Source organism: Pyrus communis, chromosome 9, assembly GCF_963583255.1.
Source record: "Pyrus communis chromosome 9, drPyrComm1.1, whole genome shotgun sequence".
Lineage (NCBI taxonomy): Eukaryota > Viridiplantae > Streptophyta > Magnoliopsida > Rosales > Rosaceae > Pyrus > Pyrus communis.
The window spans coordinates 26,708,067-26,721,706 of record NC_084811.1 but is presented as its reverse complement, the minus strand read 5'-3'; the positions used below and the strand labels follow the sequence as shown (position 1 = coordinate 26,721,706).

The window sequence follows — 13,640 nt, the reverse complement described above, 5'->3', positions numbered from 1 at the left end:
TCATATCATCAAGGGCGAAAGCATAGGTATCTCATATCATGCTTTTTCCCTATCTTTTCCTTTGCCCTTGTTCTCACCTGCCAAGACAAGGACAAAGAAAGCAATATGTCGAAACCTCCACTCAAACCAGTTGCCACCAAGGAGTGAAGCACCATTTAAATGCAAAGGTTGCATTCAACTCCTGCATCGGAGGACAAATACTACAAGAGAAGATGCTAAACCTGCATAAGGAAATACCACTTCTGCAAAGGGGAGCAAGTAAGGCAAGCGAAAATGATACATCGAAGCATGTGGAGACAAGCACAACAAATATATGTGCTGATTCATTCGCTGCTTCTTCGAAAGCAAAGGTATCTCACATCATCAAGGGCGAAAGCATAGGTATCTCATATCATGCTTTTTCCCTATCTTTTCCTTTGCCCTTGTTCTCACCTGCCAAGACAAGGACAAAGAAAGCAATATGTCGAAACCTCCACTCAAACCAGTTGCCACCAAGGAGTGAAGCACCATTTAAATGCAAAGGTTGCATTCAACTCCTGCATCGGAGGACAAATACTACAAGAGAAGATGCTAAACCTGCATAAGGAAATACCACTTCTGCAAAGGGGAGCAAGTAAGGCAAGCGAAAATGATACATCGAAGCATGTGGAGACAAGCACAACAAATATATGTGCTGATTCATTCGCTGCTTCTTCGAAAGCAAAGGTATCTCATATCATGCTTTTTCCCTGTCTTTTCCTTTGTCTTTGTTATTACTCGCATGGCAAAGTGAAAGAGAGCAGTCAGCGGCACTTGGAGTCAGTCTTCCGATCTGGAACCGACTACCTGGAATCTATTCCTGATTGCTTACCTAGTATTGCTCTCGAGTAGTCATCTTCAACGGTTGATACACTGCCAGAGAAGGGACAAGGAAACTTCAATATTTCCGATTCGTATTCAATACGAATTGGAAAGATTGAACAAAGAAACAGGTCAGCACCTCCACCTCGTACTTGCCTGCCATATCCTGAAACCGCTCGTAGACCTTCGGGGGGAGACCAAAAGAATCCTGCTGCCCAGTTCAAGAGTAGCACAAAGGAAAATCAACGAGCGGAGGAGACCAGAAGAATCCTCCAGCCCAGTTCAAGATCAAGCCTCAATGGCCCTTGAAGAAATCACAAGTCCGATTCAAAATCAAGTGTTCACCACCCTTGAATCAAATTCAACTCCAGATAAAAGGAGTAAGTTCAGACCTTCGGAGGAGACCAAAAGAATCTTCCAGCCCAGTTCAAGATTAAGCTTGTGGAAAATCAACGATTGGAGGAAACCAGAAAATCTTCCAGTCGAACTCAAGATCAAGCCTCGATGGCCCTTGAAGAAATTTCCAGCTCAATTCAAGATCAAGCCTCGACGGTCCTTGGGTTGACATCTACATTAAGGGACTTCAAAACGCATCTTCTACACGTGACAAGCACATGTCTACGACGCGCCTTGAAGTGGGGGCATTTGTGGACATCGAAATTTCGGTGAAATGAATGTTGACCAATAATTAAAATTTCAACGCTCACGTGTTACATAAATTTTACATGTAACGTGTGACTCAACGAAAAATCGAAATAAATTGGAAAAGTCATCAAATAGGACACGTGTCATTACCTGGCAGAAATGATTTATTTCATCTGATTATTTAAATCCAAAAATCAAGTTTTGGAATTCTATAAATAGGAAGCCAAGGCATTCATTTTGGGAGGAGGGAAAGGAAGAAGAAGAAAGAAAGAAGGGAATTTACATCACACCAAAACCTTGAAGCCTTGAAACTCTAAAGCTCTCAAGCAAATCCCGAAGGATCAAGAAAACACTCTTCGTTCTTCGTCAAATTCTCCTTCAAGGTCAAGCCCCGACGGCCCTTGAAGAACTTCCACCGACTCAAGATCAAGCCTCGACGGCCCCTTGAAGAAAGTGTTCATCATCCGTTCGTCCTAAGATCAAGCCCCAACGGCCCTTTGGATCAACAACCTCAACAAATCCACACATCCAATCAGTCTTCAAGATTAGGCCCAAAAGCCCTTGAAGATCCGCTCATCCATCAACCCTCAAGATCAAGCCCCGACGGCCTCTTGAAGAAATCCATACACTCAGTCTTCAAGATTAGGCCCAAAAGCCCTTGAAGATCCGCTCATCCATCAACCCTCAAGATCAAGCCCCGACGGCCCCTTGAAGAAATCCATACACCCAGTCTTCAAGATCAAGCTCAAAAGCCCTCGAAGATCCGTTCATCAACTGTTCATCCCTAGATCAAGCCCCGACGGCCCTTTGGATCAACAGCTCATCCACAAACCTACACCCTACGAAGATAGAATCAGAGGATCAAATTACAAAGAGATTGTAACCCCAAAATCATTAAACATAAAATATATTTTGTGCACGTATTCTTGTTTCTTGTTTCAGGAATTTTCCGTGTTTACAGTATGATCAAGGGAATCTAAAGTGGTGCTCTCTGACTCTACAATTCGGCAGACTTAGCATTCAAAGGCATGCACGTCCCTACCAATAAAAAGTTGCATACAATGAAAAAAAGGACCTTCAACTCAACACACAAATCAATACTCTACATGAAACTCTATCACATCCTTGAAAAAAAATATTAACCACTCCACTAACACATCAGCGCAAATTCAATTTGATTAAACATTGCTAGGTTGACAACCGGCGAAAGTGACAATTTGATTAAACAGCTCTGCAATTGTAGAATCAGATCGGCCTAGGAGTCTTGACAATTTGGTTAAACAACAAGCTCTCCTCTTTCAACTGGTTATTATCTCAAGTCTCTGCCGGCAAAGTATTTTTGATCCTTTCACCAAACGACGGTTGAACCATCTTTGTTATAAAGACACTCGTCTCTTTTGAGTATCTTTGCCCCTACAGTTTGATACATAATCAATGCACTTATATTTTTACAAATATAGTTAAAGATGTCGAACCTGGTGTTGAAGATTGAATTTAGTAGCAAAAGCATAACCTTGTATTTAGGTTTTAGAACCCAGCCAAGAGCGTTCCTTATTCGGTTGAGTTCGCCTAATTAAGAAATAAGAAACACATTCCATCGTATACTACTACACTCATAAGTATTTGCCCCACGAAGCTTGGTAGTGACACACCTGCATCAACAATCAACCACATAAAAATGTAGTTAATTCATTAAATTACTCAACTTACGCATCACGTAAATTTTTGTAATTTAAGGTCGACAATACTTAAAATGGTACTTCTACAATGCTAAACGAAAAGAGAGACGGATGAGGCTGGAACGGACTTCAGAAAAGTTGCCAAAAAGTAGGTCGGTTCATAGTCATTGTCTAATAGGAATCCACCAACCTTTTGCTACAAAACAAATTTCACATGCTTCGTTTTCCATTGGACTTCCACTTATATGAATAAATACACTGCTATCCAGCACTACCACTTAACAAAATTGGCATGCCCAAAAAGTGAAAAGAAAAATCCCTTCCTTGGGCTGCAAGTCATCCGTGCATTAATATGTAGTCTCTGCACTTCAATAACCAATCAAAAATAATGCTGGCCATGTCGACCCTCAGTTTTGAAACTGAATGCAGAGAGATTCATGTTTCTTGGGCACAGCTAAACCGATTGGCTCGAGCTTTGGCAAATCGAACGCGGCATGAGAGGCAACAGATTAGAGAAACTTACAAGTCAATCTATGGAGATGACTTGGTAAACAGACTCAAAGAAGCAGCTGCTGCTGGGATTTCACCAAAATTATGTGCTGCCTTGTCTATGTGGATGACTGAGCAGCACGAGCGTGATGCTGTCGTGGTCCGCGAGGCCCTTGATGATCAGAAAGGCAATACAAACTACAACGCGCTTGTAGAGATTTTTGTGGGTCGAAAATCGAGTCATATCCTTCTGATCAAGCAAGCATACTACAGAAGATTTTGGAGGCAGTTAGACTAAGATATCATCAACATCGAGCCTCCCAATCCTTACCAAAAGGTAATTATCATTAATTAAACCTCGTTATATAGTAATTAATGAAGCCTAAAAAATGAAACAACACAATGTTTGCATATTATTACACAACAGATACTGGTAGCATTGGTTGCATCACATAAGGCACACCATGCGGACGTTAGCCAACATATCGCGAAGGTGGACGCAAGGAGGCTTTACAAAACTGGGGAGGGGGGTTCCGGTCCCATAGAAGAAGCCGTTGTCTTAGAAATACTAAGTAAACGGAGTATTCCGCAGCTTAAGCTTACATTTTCGTGCTATAAACACATCTACGGACATGAGTATACAGAGGTAATTAATTAACTAATTAACAGTTAATTTCCAATCACAGTTTCACATTCTGCTCAGTTTTCTGGAGTTTTAAACAACAGCTTATTATTTTGTGTGCTGCAGTCCCTGAAAACCAGAAACTACGGAGAACTTGAAAATGCAATGAAAATGGTAGTACAATGCATCTACAATCCACCTGACTATTTCGCTACGGTAAATTACTGTTGTATTTATTTTTTGCTAAGTTTAATTCCTTGAGATTAAGAATTGGAGAAGATTAAACAAATTAATTAACTAGTTGAGCTAATTAGCAGATGTTGTATGCAAGCATGAAGGGGTGTATCAGCGACGAAGGTGCAGTGCGACGTGTGATGGTGAGCAGGGCAGAAGTAGACTTGGATGAAATTAAAAGGGAGTTTAAGAAGAAGCATGGGATGGAACTGAGAGATGCAATCTGTGACAACATCCCGTCCGGCGACTATAGAGAATTTCTTGTTGCTTTGACGGTCTCGAAATCAAATGATTCTGTATAATTTATGTGTTGAAGCATCATCATTTTATATTTCAACAACTTGGGTTTTGTTTATTGGATTTATTGTTAGTTAAAGTACATTTTAAACTTAATCTAGCTAGTTATAGCACAAACATTGAATCAATTCCTACTATTACCTCTTAATTAATTTAAAATTGTAGTTATCACTAAGGATTGAAGACTTTTTTAATTGAACTAAAAATTAGGTGAGATTAGTCCCTTGATTCTAATCCACAAGACGCATTGTTCCAAATCTCGATCCCAAAGGAGAGAGGACCACAACAATTGGAGGTCCTCCCCCTTCCCTATTAAGAAAAATACATAGCTGCTATTTACGTTGTCCACCCAAGTTCACATAAGACGAGAAAGACTTTTGTCCGCCTGCTGTATACGACTCTAGACTCAATAAACGTGACCGGTGGATGGTGCCTCCGGTTGGGGAGAAGAATTTGCACTGAAAAAGTAATGGTCCTTGCGCCCTCTTTTTTCTTCAACCACTGTACATGTGTCATACATACATGCTTTAAATATCAATTGTTAACTACCACATAGTTGCTCAGTGTCAGAGATGCATTTCAGACCCGTATTTCAAACGGCACATCTTGAATTTGACTTCTGAGACTGGTAAATCACACAATCTTGATTGGAGAAGACTACAATGCATTTGTGAGTCTTCTGAGCCTCCAAAATAGTAGATTATCAAGGCAAGACACCAGCTGGTTCTATTTTTTAAGAAAAAAAGAAAGAATAAAGCACAAACACCACTCGTTAGTTAGACGACTTGAGTTATAATTTTCTTGACTACAAATCTACAACTTGTCTTTGAAGAGGTATAAGATAGGTCTTACGAGCTTCAATCAATTGGTTTCTCACTTGTCACCTATATATACTTGAGTAGTAAAAATGTTTTTGAAAAACGACTCACATGCTCTTCAGGTGATACGTTTTTGCACTTGAATTTTTTCAAAAAATAATGAAGAGCACGAGTGCTAAAACACTAGTTCGGGTGGTAAATTATCAAAATTTATTGGGTGGTATATTTGCACACCCTTAATACTTCAGCGGGTGTTTGTGCAATTTTCTGTCAAATAATTTGGAGCCCGCTACGACGTCGTATACACAATAAAAGACAGGGTTTCAGAATTTGCGTGAAATACAGGTCAAGGTCAAATAGTTCCCAAATTTCGGCCCTTTTATTCCGTTTCGGCCGATAAATCCCTGAACCTCCCATAAACCCCACACTCCCGCCGCAGCTCACAGTGTCGCAGCCCTACTTCCGACGAGCAGCCAAACCCAGCAACTCTCCTTCACTCAAATGGACATTGATTCCGATTCCCAGAAAATCAATATCAAATCCCAGGAAGCAGGCGACCCGCCAGTTCCCATGGACTCTGAAAACTCGTCTGCCATCAAAGTACTCTCTCTCTCTCACCTTCTCTCTCATTAGCACACTAGGATTTGTTTGTCGAGTTCTTAACTATATTGGTTTTTGATTGAACCTGGATGAAGCTTTTTGTGTTTGATTTTGCTCAGAAGAATGATGGGAAAGAAAATGAGGAGCTTACTAATTCAATGAAGAAACTCCAAGTTGAGGAATCGTCTTCTGGATCAGGGCAGGCAGCAGTGTCCAACTTCAAGAGAAAACCGGTTATTGTAATCGTTGTGGGCATGGCAGGTAACTTCATCGAATTTGGTTGTTTTACTTGATGCATTTCGGTTCCTAGTTTGGTGAAGAATTGTGTTATTAACTTACTATGTGACTACTCGAAGTTAAGCGATTGAAATGCGTTATGGGTTTTTACTTAGGGAGTGGCAAGACAACCTTTATGCATCGGTTGGTTTCACACACACATGAATCGAACATTCGTGGCTATGTGATGAATCTCGACCCGGCTGTGATGACTCTCCCGTTTGGTGCCAACATTGACATAAGGGATACTGTTCGGTACAAGGAGGTGATGAAACAGTTCAATCTTGGACCAAATGGTGGGATTTTGACTTCACTCAACTTGTTTGCTACCAAGTTTGATGAGGTAAAAAATTGCTTTTGAATTTTCACCTTAAATCATTTTGTTGACTAGAGCGTTTGGAGAGCCCTGTGAATGAGACACGGTGCCATTCTGTTACTATCATAACCCGTCTTCATAAGCATTCAGAGGAGTTTTGTATCACATGCATAGTACATCAGATTTTATGGTGATTTCATTCAATAACTTTGTATGTTGTATTGCATCGTTGGCTTGAGTACTGGTTCTAATTTTTCAAATTGTTTCCAAATGCATGGCGATTTTGGTTGGATCCATATGACTAAGCTCTTAATGTGGTTCTTGTAACTCATGTTTTCTTATTTGCTTCATTCTTTTTCTCTCATTTAATAAAAAATGAAATTGTCATCATCGTCTAAATTTTCAGGTTGTCTCTGTCATTGAGAAGCGAGCGGATCAGCTTGATTATGTTCTTGTGGACACTCCCGGTCAGATTGAGATATTCACTTGGTCGGCTTCTGGTGCTATCATCACAGAAGCATTTGCTTCAACATTTCCCACTGTAATCGCGTATGTGGTAGATACGCCTCGTTCAGCTAGTCCAGTTACTTTTATGAGCAATATGTTGTACGCTTGCAGTATCCTTTACAAGACAAGGCTGCCTCTTGTGTTGGCATTCAACAAGATTGACGTTGCTCAACATCAGTTTGCTTTGGAGGTATGTTTACAGTTTTAGATGTAAGTGCAGGCAGGAGAGTGCATGCAGACATAGACTGATACACATATACATAAACACTTTAATGACATACTCGCATCGCTGAAGTGCTTGAATATGGTGTGTCTGCTAGCTTTTAGGGTAAACCATAAGTTAAGTCAGTTGGCCATGATATAAGCAGTAGATGGTTCCAGGAATATATTGCTCTGGCCTAGCGGTAGAATCTGTCTCAAACTCAGGTGGTTTATAGTTATTTAAGTTTAAAATACCAAACGAATGTAGAGATTGTGCAACAATTCTTTTAGGGGGCAGTATGTCATATGAAACTCTAGTAGTGACAGGTAGCAGAGCATAAAACAATCTCAGCGATTAGATTATGCCATTTTTCGAGTAGACTAGCTCTGTTCAACCTTATTGTGATTCAAGTGTTGGAATACCATTTTTATATGTCCAGATTTAAGTAGCCTGATGGAAATAATTTCAAAATTTATATAGAAGAATAGTAGTTCAATGTATTTTGTTTTTGGAATACTGCATTTTTTCTCTTCCTATTTTGACTCTGTTCATCTAAATTACTGTGATGCACTTAAGTTTCAGCTGTTCTACTATTTTTGCTGTAATCTCAAACATGTAAAACGTGTTCTTTGATTTTTTTTTTTTTTTTTACTTTCTTTGTCCTGAAAACTGCTGTGTTCACGCAGTGGATGGAGGATTTTGAGACATTTCAAGCAGCAGTGAGTGCAGATAGTTCATACTCTTCAAATTTGGCTCAGAGCCTCTCCCTTGTGTTGGATGAATTCTATAAGAACTTGCGGTCTGTTGGAGTGTCTGCGGTTACTGGTGCTGGAATGAAGGATTTCTTTAACGCCATTGAAGCAAGTACTGACGAATACATGGAAACTTATAAGTAATGCATGAACTTCAAGAACCTACCTTCACTTTATGCTATAATGCCAGTGGGAATATGTCTATGATGTAGGCCATGATTATGTATATATTTGATCTAGTTTTAACAATTTCCTGCTTCTTATTGCTTCTGTAGGGCTGATCTGGACAAGAGACGGGCAGAGAAGCAACGATTAGAGGAGGACCACAGAAAGGAGAACATGGAGAAGTTAAGGAAGGATATGGAGAAATCCAGGGGAGAAACTGTGGTCTTGAGCACCGGTTTGAAGGACAAAGATGAGAGGGGTAAAGCCATGATGGATGAGGATGAAGAAGATGAAGTTGAAGAGGAAGATGAGGTTTTTTCTGAAGATGAGGAAGGTATAGATGAAGATGAAGACGAAGAGGTTGGCAGGTTCTCATTTTAGTGATGCTTCGTTGCTGGCAGATGTTTTTTGGATTGTAAAGTATTAACTCACTAGTTATTAGTTACCAAGGGAATGGATGCCGATGCTATCACTTGGGGGTGGACGTTGGTAAAGGAGTATTTTTTTCATCAATTTGTTTGGATGTAAACTTTGTTGGTGAAAATACAATGAAATTGGTTGTACAATGCATGTATAACCCATCTAGCTATTTTGCTACGATAATCGTGATTAAACGGTTCTGATTGTTGATAGCAATTATACGCTTTGCTTCCTTGTCGTCAAAAGAACCTTTTTTCACAGTTCACTATAAAGCCTATAGCTGATGATGTGCTTTGGAAGCATTAGCATATGCTTGACATCTTAAGGTTGAAGAAATTATTGCCTCAAATTCAATGCAGGAACAAGAATACTTACGAAAAGTAAACAAAAAATAAAGAAATCGAATCATTCTCTTATGAAGGGAAACCCAGAAGAAACCTTTCAGGCTATAGCTACCTTGTTCCCAACCCTTTCAGCATGTATATATAAGATGAGAGAAAGAGAGGCCTTCATATATTCCTTTTGCATTCCCTTCAACTGAAACCCTAAAAGAGAGAAAATATATATATATTTCTCTCCAATGGAAACCAAACCTGCAGCACAGCATGAACAGCGTTATGATGATTTTAAACCGCGTTGCCAATGGAAGCAGGAAGGAACTAAAATTCTTGAAGTTCGTCTACCAGGTATTACCAGGTCAAATCGAATTTTGGCTAAATATCGAGTCCTTTTGTTATGCATCAATGTATAGTAAACACTGCCTTTCAAGTGACTTCTATTCACTGGTTAAATTTCATGAAATTCTTAGCGCATATCTAGCTGTGTGTTAAATTCAGTAATGCATGCAATACTAGAATTTTTGTTAAATGTGTGATCTAGATTCACAGTCTAACTATGAGCTTGTACATGCGATATGTAATCATGACAATTGTCTGACAACATAAGTTTGGCAACTGGCAAGAGACCGAGTTTCGTTTCATCTTCTCTTACGTACTTTTTGATTCACTTGTTGATGCATGTATACAGGTTTCAGAAGACAAGATATTAGAATTCAAAACTGCACGAAGTTGGGCACTCTAACCATCAGCGGAGAGCAACCTAGGGTTGAAGAAACTAAATCTGCTGCTTTACCCAGACGCTTCAGGAAAGAGATCAAAATTTCTAAAAATTTTAATACGGACGGAATCGGGGCTAAGTTTTCCGGTGAAATTCTTTCCATAACTATTCCAAAGGAAGCTCAGCTTTCTGCATGGTCGTCGGTTAGTGACTACCTAGTTTGTTTAAGAAGCAAAGTTTCGAGGCCAAGACTGAGCAAGAAGACGGCTGTGACGGCGGTGGTGATTGTTTTGGTCGTGGCTCTGGGAGTTTGTGCAGTATCTAGATTTCCAATGTCAACTTGCTCCCTGATGCCTTTGATCAAGTTCCTTGAATGCCTTTGTGGCAATACTAGCAAGTACCGTTGAAAACTGTAATCAATTATAATCATAAAGTAATACCAAATACATAAACCACACATTAATGTATATGATTTAAAAGATTCAGGAAAATATGGCTATATGAGAATTAATTTATAACCTATACTTGCTCTTTTGTTATGGAGTAAAAACCTATACATTTATCCTGTTCAAATAACTATATGAGGGTTAACTTATAACGAAGGGGGAAAGTTTAGAATAGAAATGGCTATGTTTTTGGCTCCGTTATGCTATGCATCACTTGGTGTTGTTAACTCCATTTGTACTCACACTGAGTATTTACTGTAACAAAACTGCGACTATCTTTTCACCTATGTATTACTAATTAAGGAGAGCAAAGAGGCTTGTAGATAACGGTCAAGAGCATTTATCTTTGCAGCCAAAGTCTTGTATATACAAAAAAAGTATTATTAAGGAAGAAGTTTAGAAATCGAGTCTGTATTTAACACACAATTGCAAGCATAGAAGCTTAGGTCTGCAAATACATGGGAAATAATGACGAATCCTATCGTTAGATCCTTTGAAGCTGAATACACTTCTATTTAACTACAAAATGTTAGAAAGGCGCATCAGCTAGCTAAGATTCTCTGCATGCCTTGTTTTAAAGGAATGCAAAGACAGAAAGCAAGATATATAAAGGTTAGGATATTAGACAAACCAAGGAACAATTCTCGATCTTTGTAGATCGACCAAGCCTACAAGAAACCTGTAAAGAACGTTACATGTTCTTACGAGGATTTATACCTTATTGCAAGTTCCCTAAAGAGGATCGAATCGACAGTTACCAGATTCCTCCCCATGGTACTCTTCTGTTTCATGTTCTTTGTTTTGTTATTTTTTTTTTACATATGAAAAAGATACAAAGATTATATTTGTACAATCCATGTATAATCCAACTATTTCGCTACGATAATTGTGAGTATAAGTTTAATGAGTGTAATTTCTTGAAGAACGTCTGATCAATTCTTATTAGCTACCTTACTCTGTTTCACAAAGGTGCACAGTAGCAACCCTCTCGGAGGAGAGAGGATCATAACACTCGGAGGGCCTTTCCTCATCCGAATTGCGTATCAAATTTTCATCATACACATCACAACCAAAATAGTTCATTTCTTACGTCATATAATTTAAAGATCATCTCTCAAAAAATTAACTTAATAAAACAGTTTGATATAGTTAAAATCCTCATGAGGAACCGTCAATTTGTTGATAATGGCCAAATGATCCGTAATTTGATTAATTTTTAAAGAGATGATATTAAATAGTTATTGAGAAATTGAACGGTTCTAATTGAAGATTGTTCATAGCAATTATACGCTTTGCTTCCTTGTCGGCAAAATAATTTTTTTCCACAGTTCAGTATAAAGCCTTTAGCTGATGGTGTGCTCTGGAAGTAGTAGCATATGCCTGATATCTTAAGGATGAAGAAATTATATCAATGCAGGAACAAGAAAACTTAAGAAAAGTAAAAAAAAAATAAAGAAATCGAATCATTCTCTTTTGAAAGGAAACCCAGAAGAAACCTTTTAGGCTATACCTACCTTGTCCCCAACCCTTTCAGCATGTATCTATAAGATGAAAGAAAGAGAGACCTTTATGTATTCCTTTTGCATTCCCTATTGAAACCCTTAAAGAGAGAAAAGAATTATTCATCACCAATGGAAACCAAAACTGCAGCACAGGATGAGCAGTTTTATGAGGATTTTGAACCGTTTTGCCAATGGAATAAGGAGGAAGGATTTAACATTCTTGAAGTACATCTACCAGGTATTACTAGATCAAATTGATTTTGACTAAATATCGAGTCCTTCTGTTATGCATCAATGTATAGTATACATTGCTTTTTAATTGACTCAGATTCGCCAGTTAAATTTCATGAAATTTTCAGCGCACATCTAGTTGTGTGTTAAACTCAGTAATAATACATGCTATACATTGACTCCGCTAGAATTTTTGTTAAATTGTAGTCAAGATTGACAGTCTAAATATGAGCTTGTACATGCAATGCGACAATGTGAACATGACAATTGTTTGGCAAGAGACCAAGTTTCCTTTCATCTTCTCTTTCGTAATTTTTGTTTTTCTCGTTGATGCACGCATGCAGGTTTCAAAAGACAAGATATTAGAGTTCAAATCAACAATTTGGGCATCCTAAACATTAGCGGAAAGCAACCTAGGGTTGAAGAAACTACATCTGCTTTACCCAGCCGCTTCTGTAAAGAGATTAAAATTTCTAAAAATTGTACTACGAACGGAATCCGCGCTAAGTTTTCTGGTGGAATTCTTTCCATAACTATTCCAAAGAAAGCTCAGCATTCTAACGCATCAGCTGGATCACACGGGGCAGACAATGCTGCATGGTCGTCAGTTAATGACTACTTAGTTTGTTTAAGAAGCAGAGTTTTGAGGCCAAGACTGAGCAAGAAGACAGCGGTGGTGGTTATTCTGGTCATGGCGCTGGGAGGTTATGCAGTATCTAGATATACAAAGTCAGCTAGCTCCCTGAATGCCTTTGATTTGAGGGAACTTCCATCAGATCAAGTTCCATGAATGCCTTTGTAGCAATACTAGCAAACTAGCAAGTACCGTTGAAAAACTGTAATCAATTATAATCACAACACCATATATACCAATTAACCGAATAAAGTAATACCAAATACAAAAACCACACACAATATTAAAATTAAAAGATTTATGAAAATATAGCTTGTGAAATAAAGAGCGGCACTTATAGATGGGGAAGTGTTATTGACACTCCAAAAATCTCATTCTATACTTCTCACAAGTGTATTTTTCTTTCTAAATATAGAAAGTTTGGAGTGTAGAATGAGAATTTTAGTGTGCCAATAACAATTCCCTACAGATATATATATATTTTAAAATGACTAGTTGGTAGCTTCGCCACCACAATCCACCATTCTAGGAGACAGGAACAAAAAGACTTACAGAAGCATTTCTGTCTCGTTATAACCACTCAAGATTGAATATGAAATTTGTCTCCAATTACTAAACCAATTAACGAAGGAAGAGTAGGAAATGAATGAATAAAAAGAGATAAAGTGGTAGACGTACGTACTTTCAAAGATGGAGGATTGGAGGAAGATAATAGAATATTAACATTAAATTCGATGTTTTAGGGAGGGGGAGAGGGGAGGGAAGAGGGGGGATGGCGAAAATAGTGAAGCTTAAATATGAAAAGAAATATCTATTTGATAATGCTCGTCTTTGGGGGACTTATTTGTCCTCTTAGTTACGATAAACAAATTTTTACTGTCCGAACATTATAATCAGAATTATTCATTC

At 38.5% G+C, this 13,640-nt stretch overlaps 2 protein-coding genes and 1 pseudogene across 3 annotated transcripts; all 3 read left to right on the top strand.

The window, feature by feature from the left end:
• Nucleotides 1-3,467: 3,467 nt before the first annotated feature.
• Nucleotides 3,468-4,919, top strand: LOC137744087 (uncharacterized; annotated as a pseudogene).
• Nucleotides 4,920-6,007: 1,088 nt separating this feature from the next.
• On the top strand, nt 6,008-9,050 carry LOC137745782 (GPN-loop GTPase QQT2-like). Of its 2 annotated transcripts, none has more exons than XM_068485795.1 (6): nt 6,008-6,224; nt 6,347-6,485; nt 6,617-6,843; nt 7,223-7,513; nt 8,212-8,417; nt 8,553-9,050. In XM_068485795.1, the coding sequence occupies exons 1-6, from the start codon at nt 6,126-6,128 to the stop codon at nt 8,821-8,823; spliced, it is 1,233 nt and encodes a 410-aa protein (XP_068341896.1). In that variant the 5' UTR covers nt 6,008-6,125; the 3' UTR covers nt 8,824-9,050. The 2 variants fall into 2 exon arrangements, with proteins under 2 accessions (XP_068341896.1, XP_068341895.1); XM_068485794.1 differs by having other exon boundaries at nt 6,344-6,485.
• Nucleotides 9,051-11,961: 2,911 nt separating this feature from the next.
• Nucleotides 11,962-13,057, top strand: LOC137744673 (uncharacterized). The gene is made up of 2 exons (XM_068484444.1): nt 11,962-12,104; nt 12,442-13,057. Exons 1-2 carry the CDS (start codon nt 11,996-11,998, stop codon nt 12,885-12,887), a joined length of 555 nt encoding a protein of 184 aa, XP_068340545.1. The 5' UTR covers nt 11,962-11,995; the 3' UTR covers nt 12,888-13,057.
• Nucleotides 13,058-13,640: the final 583 nt, after the last annotated feature.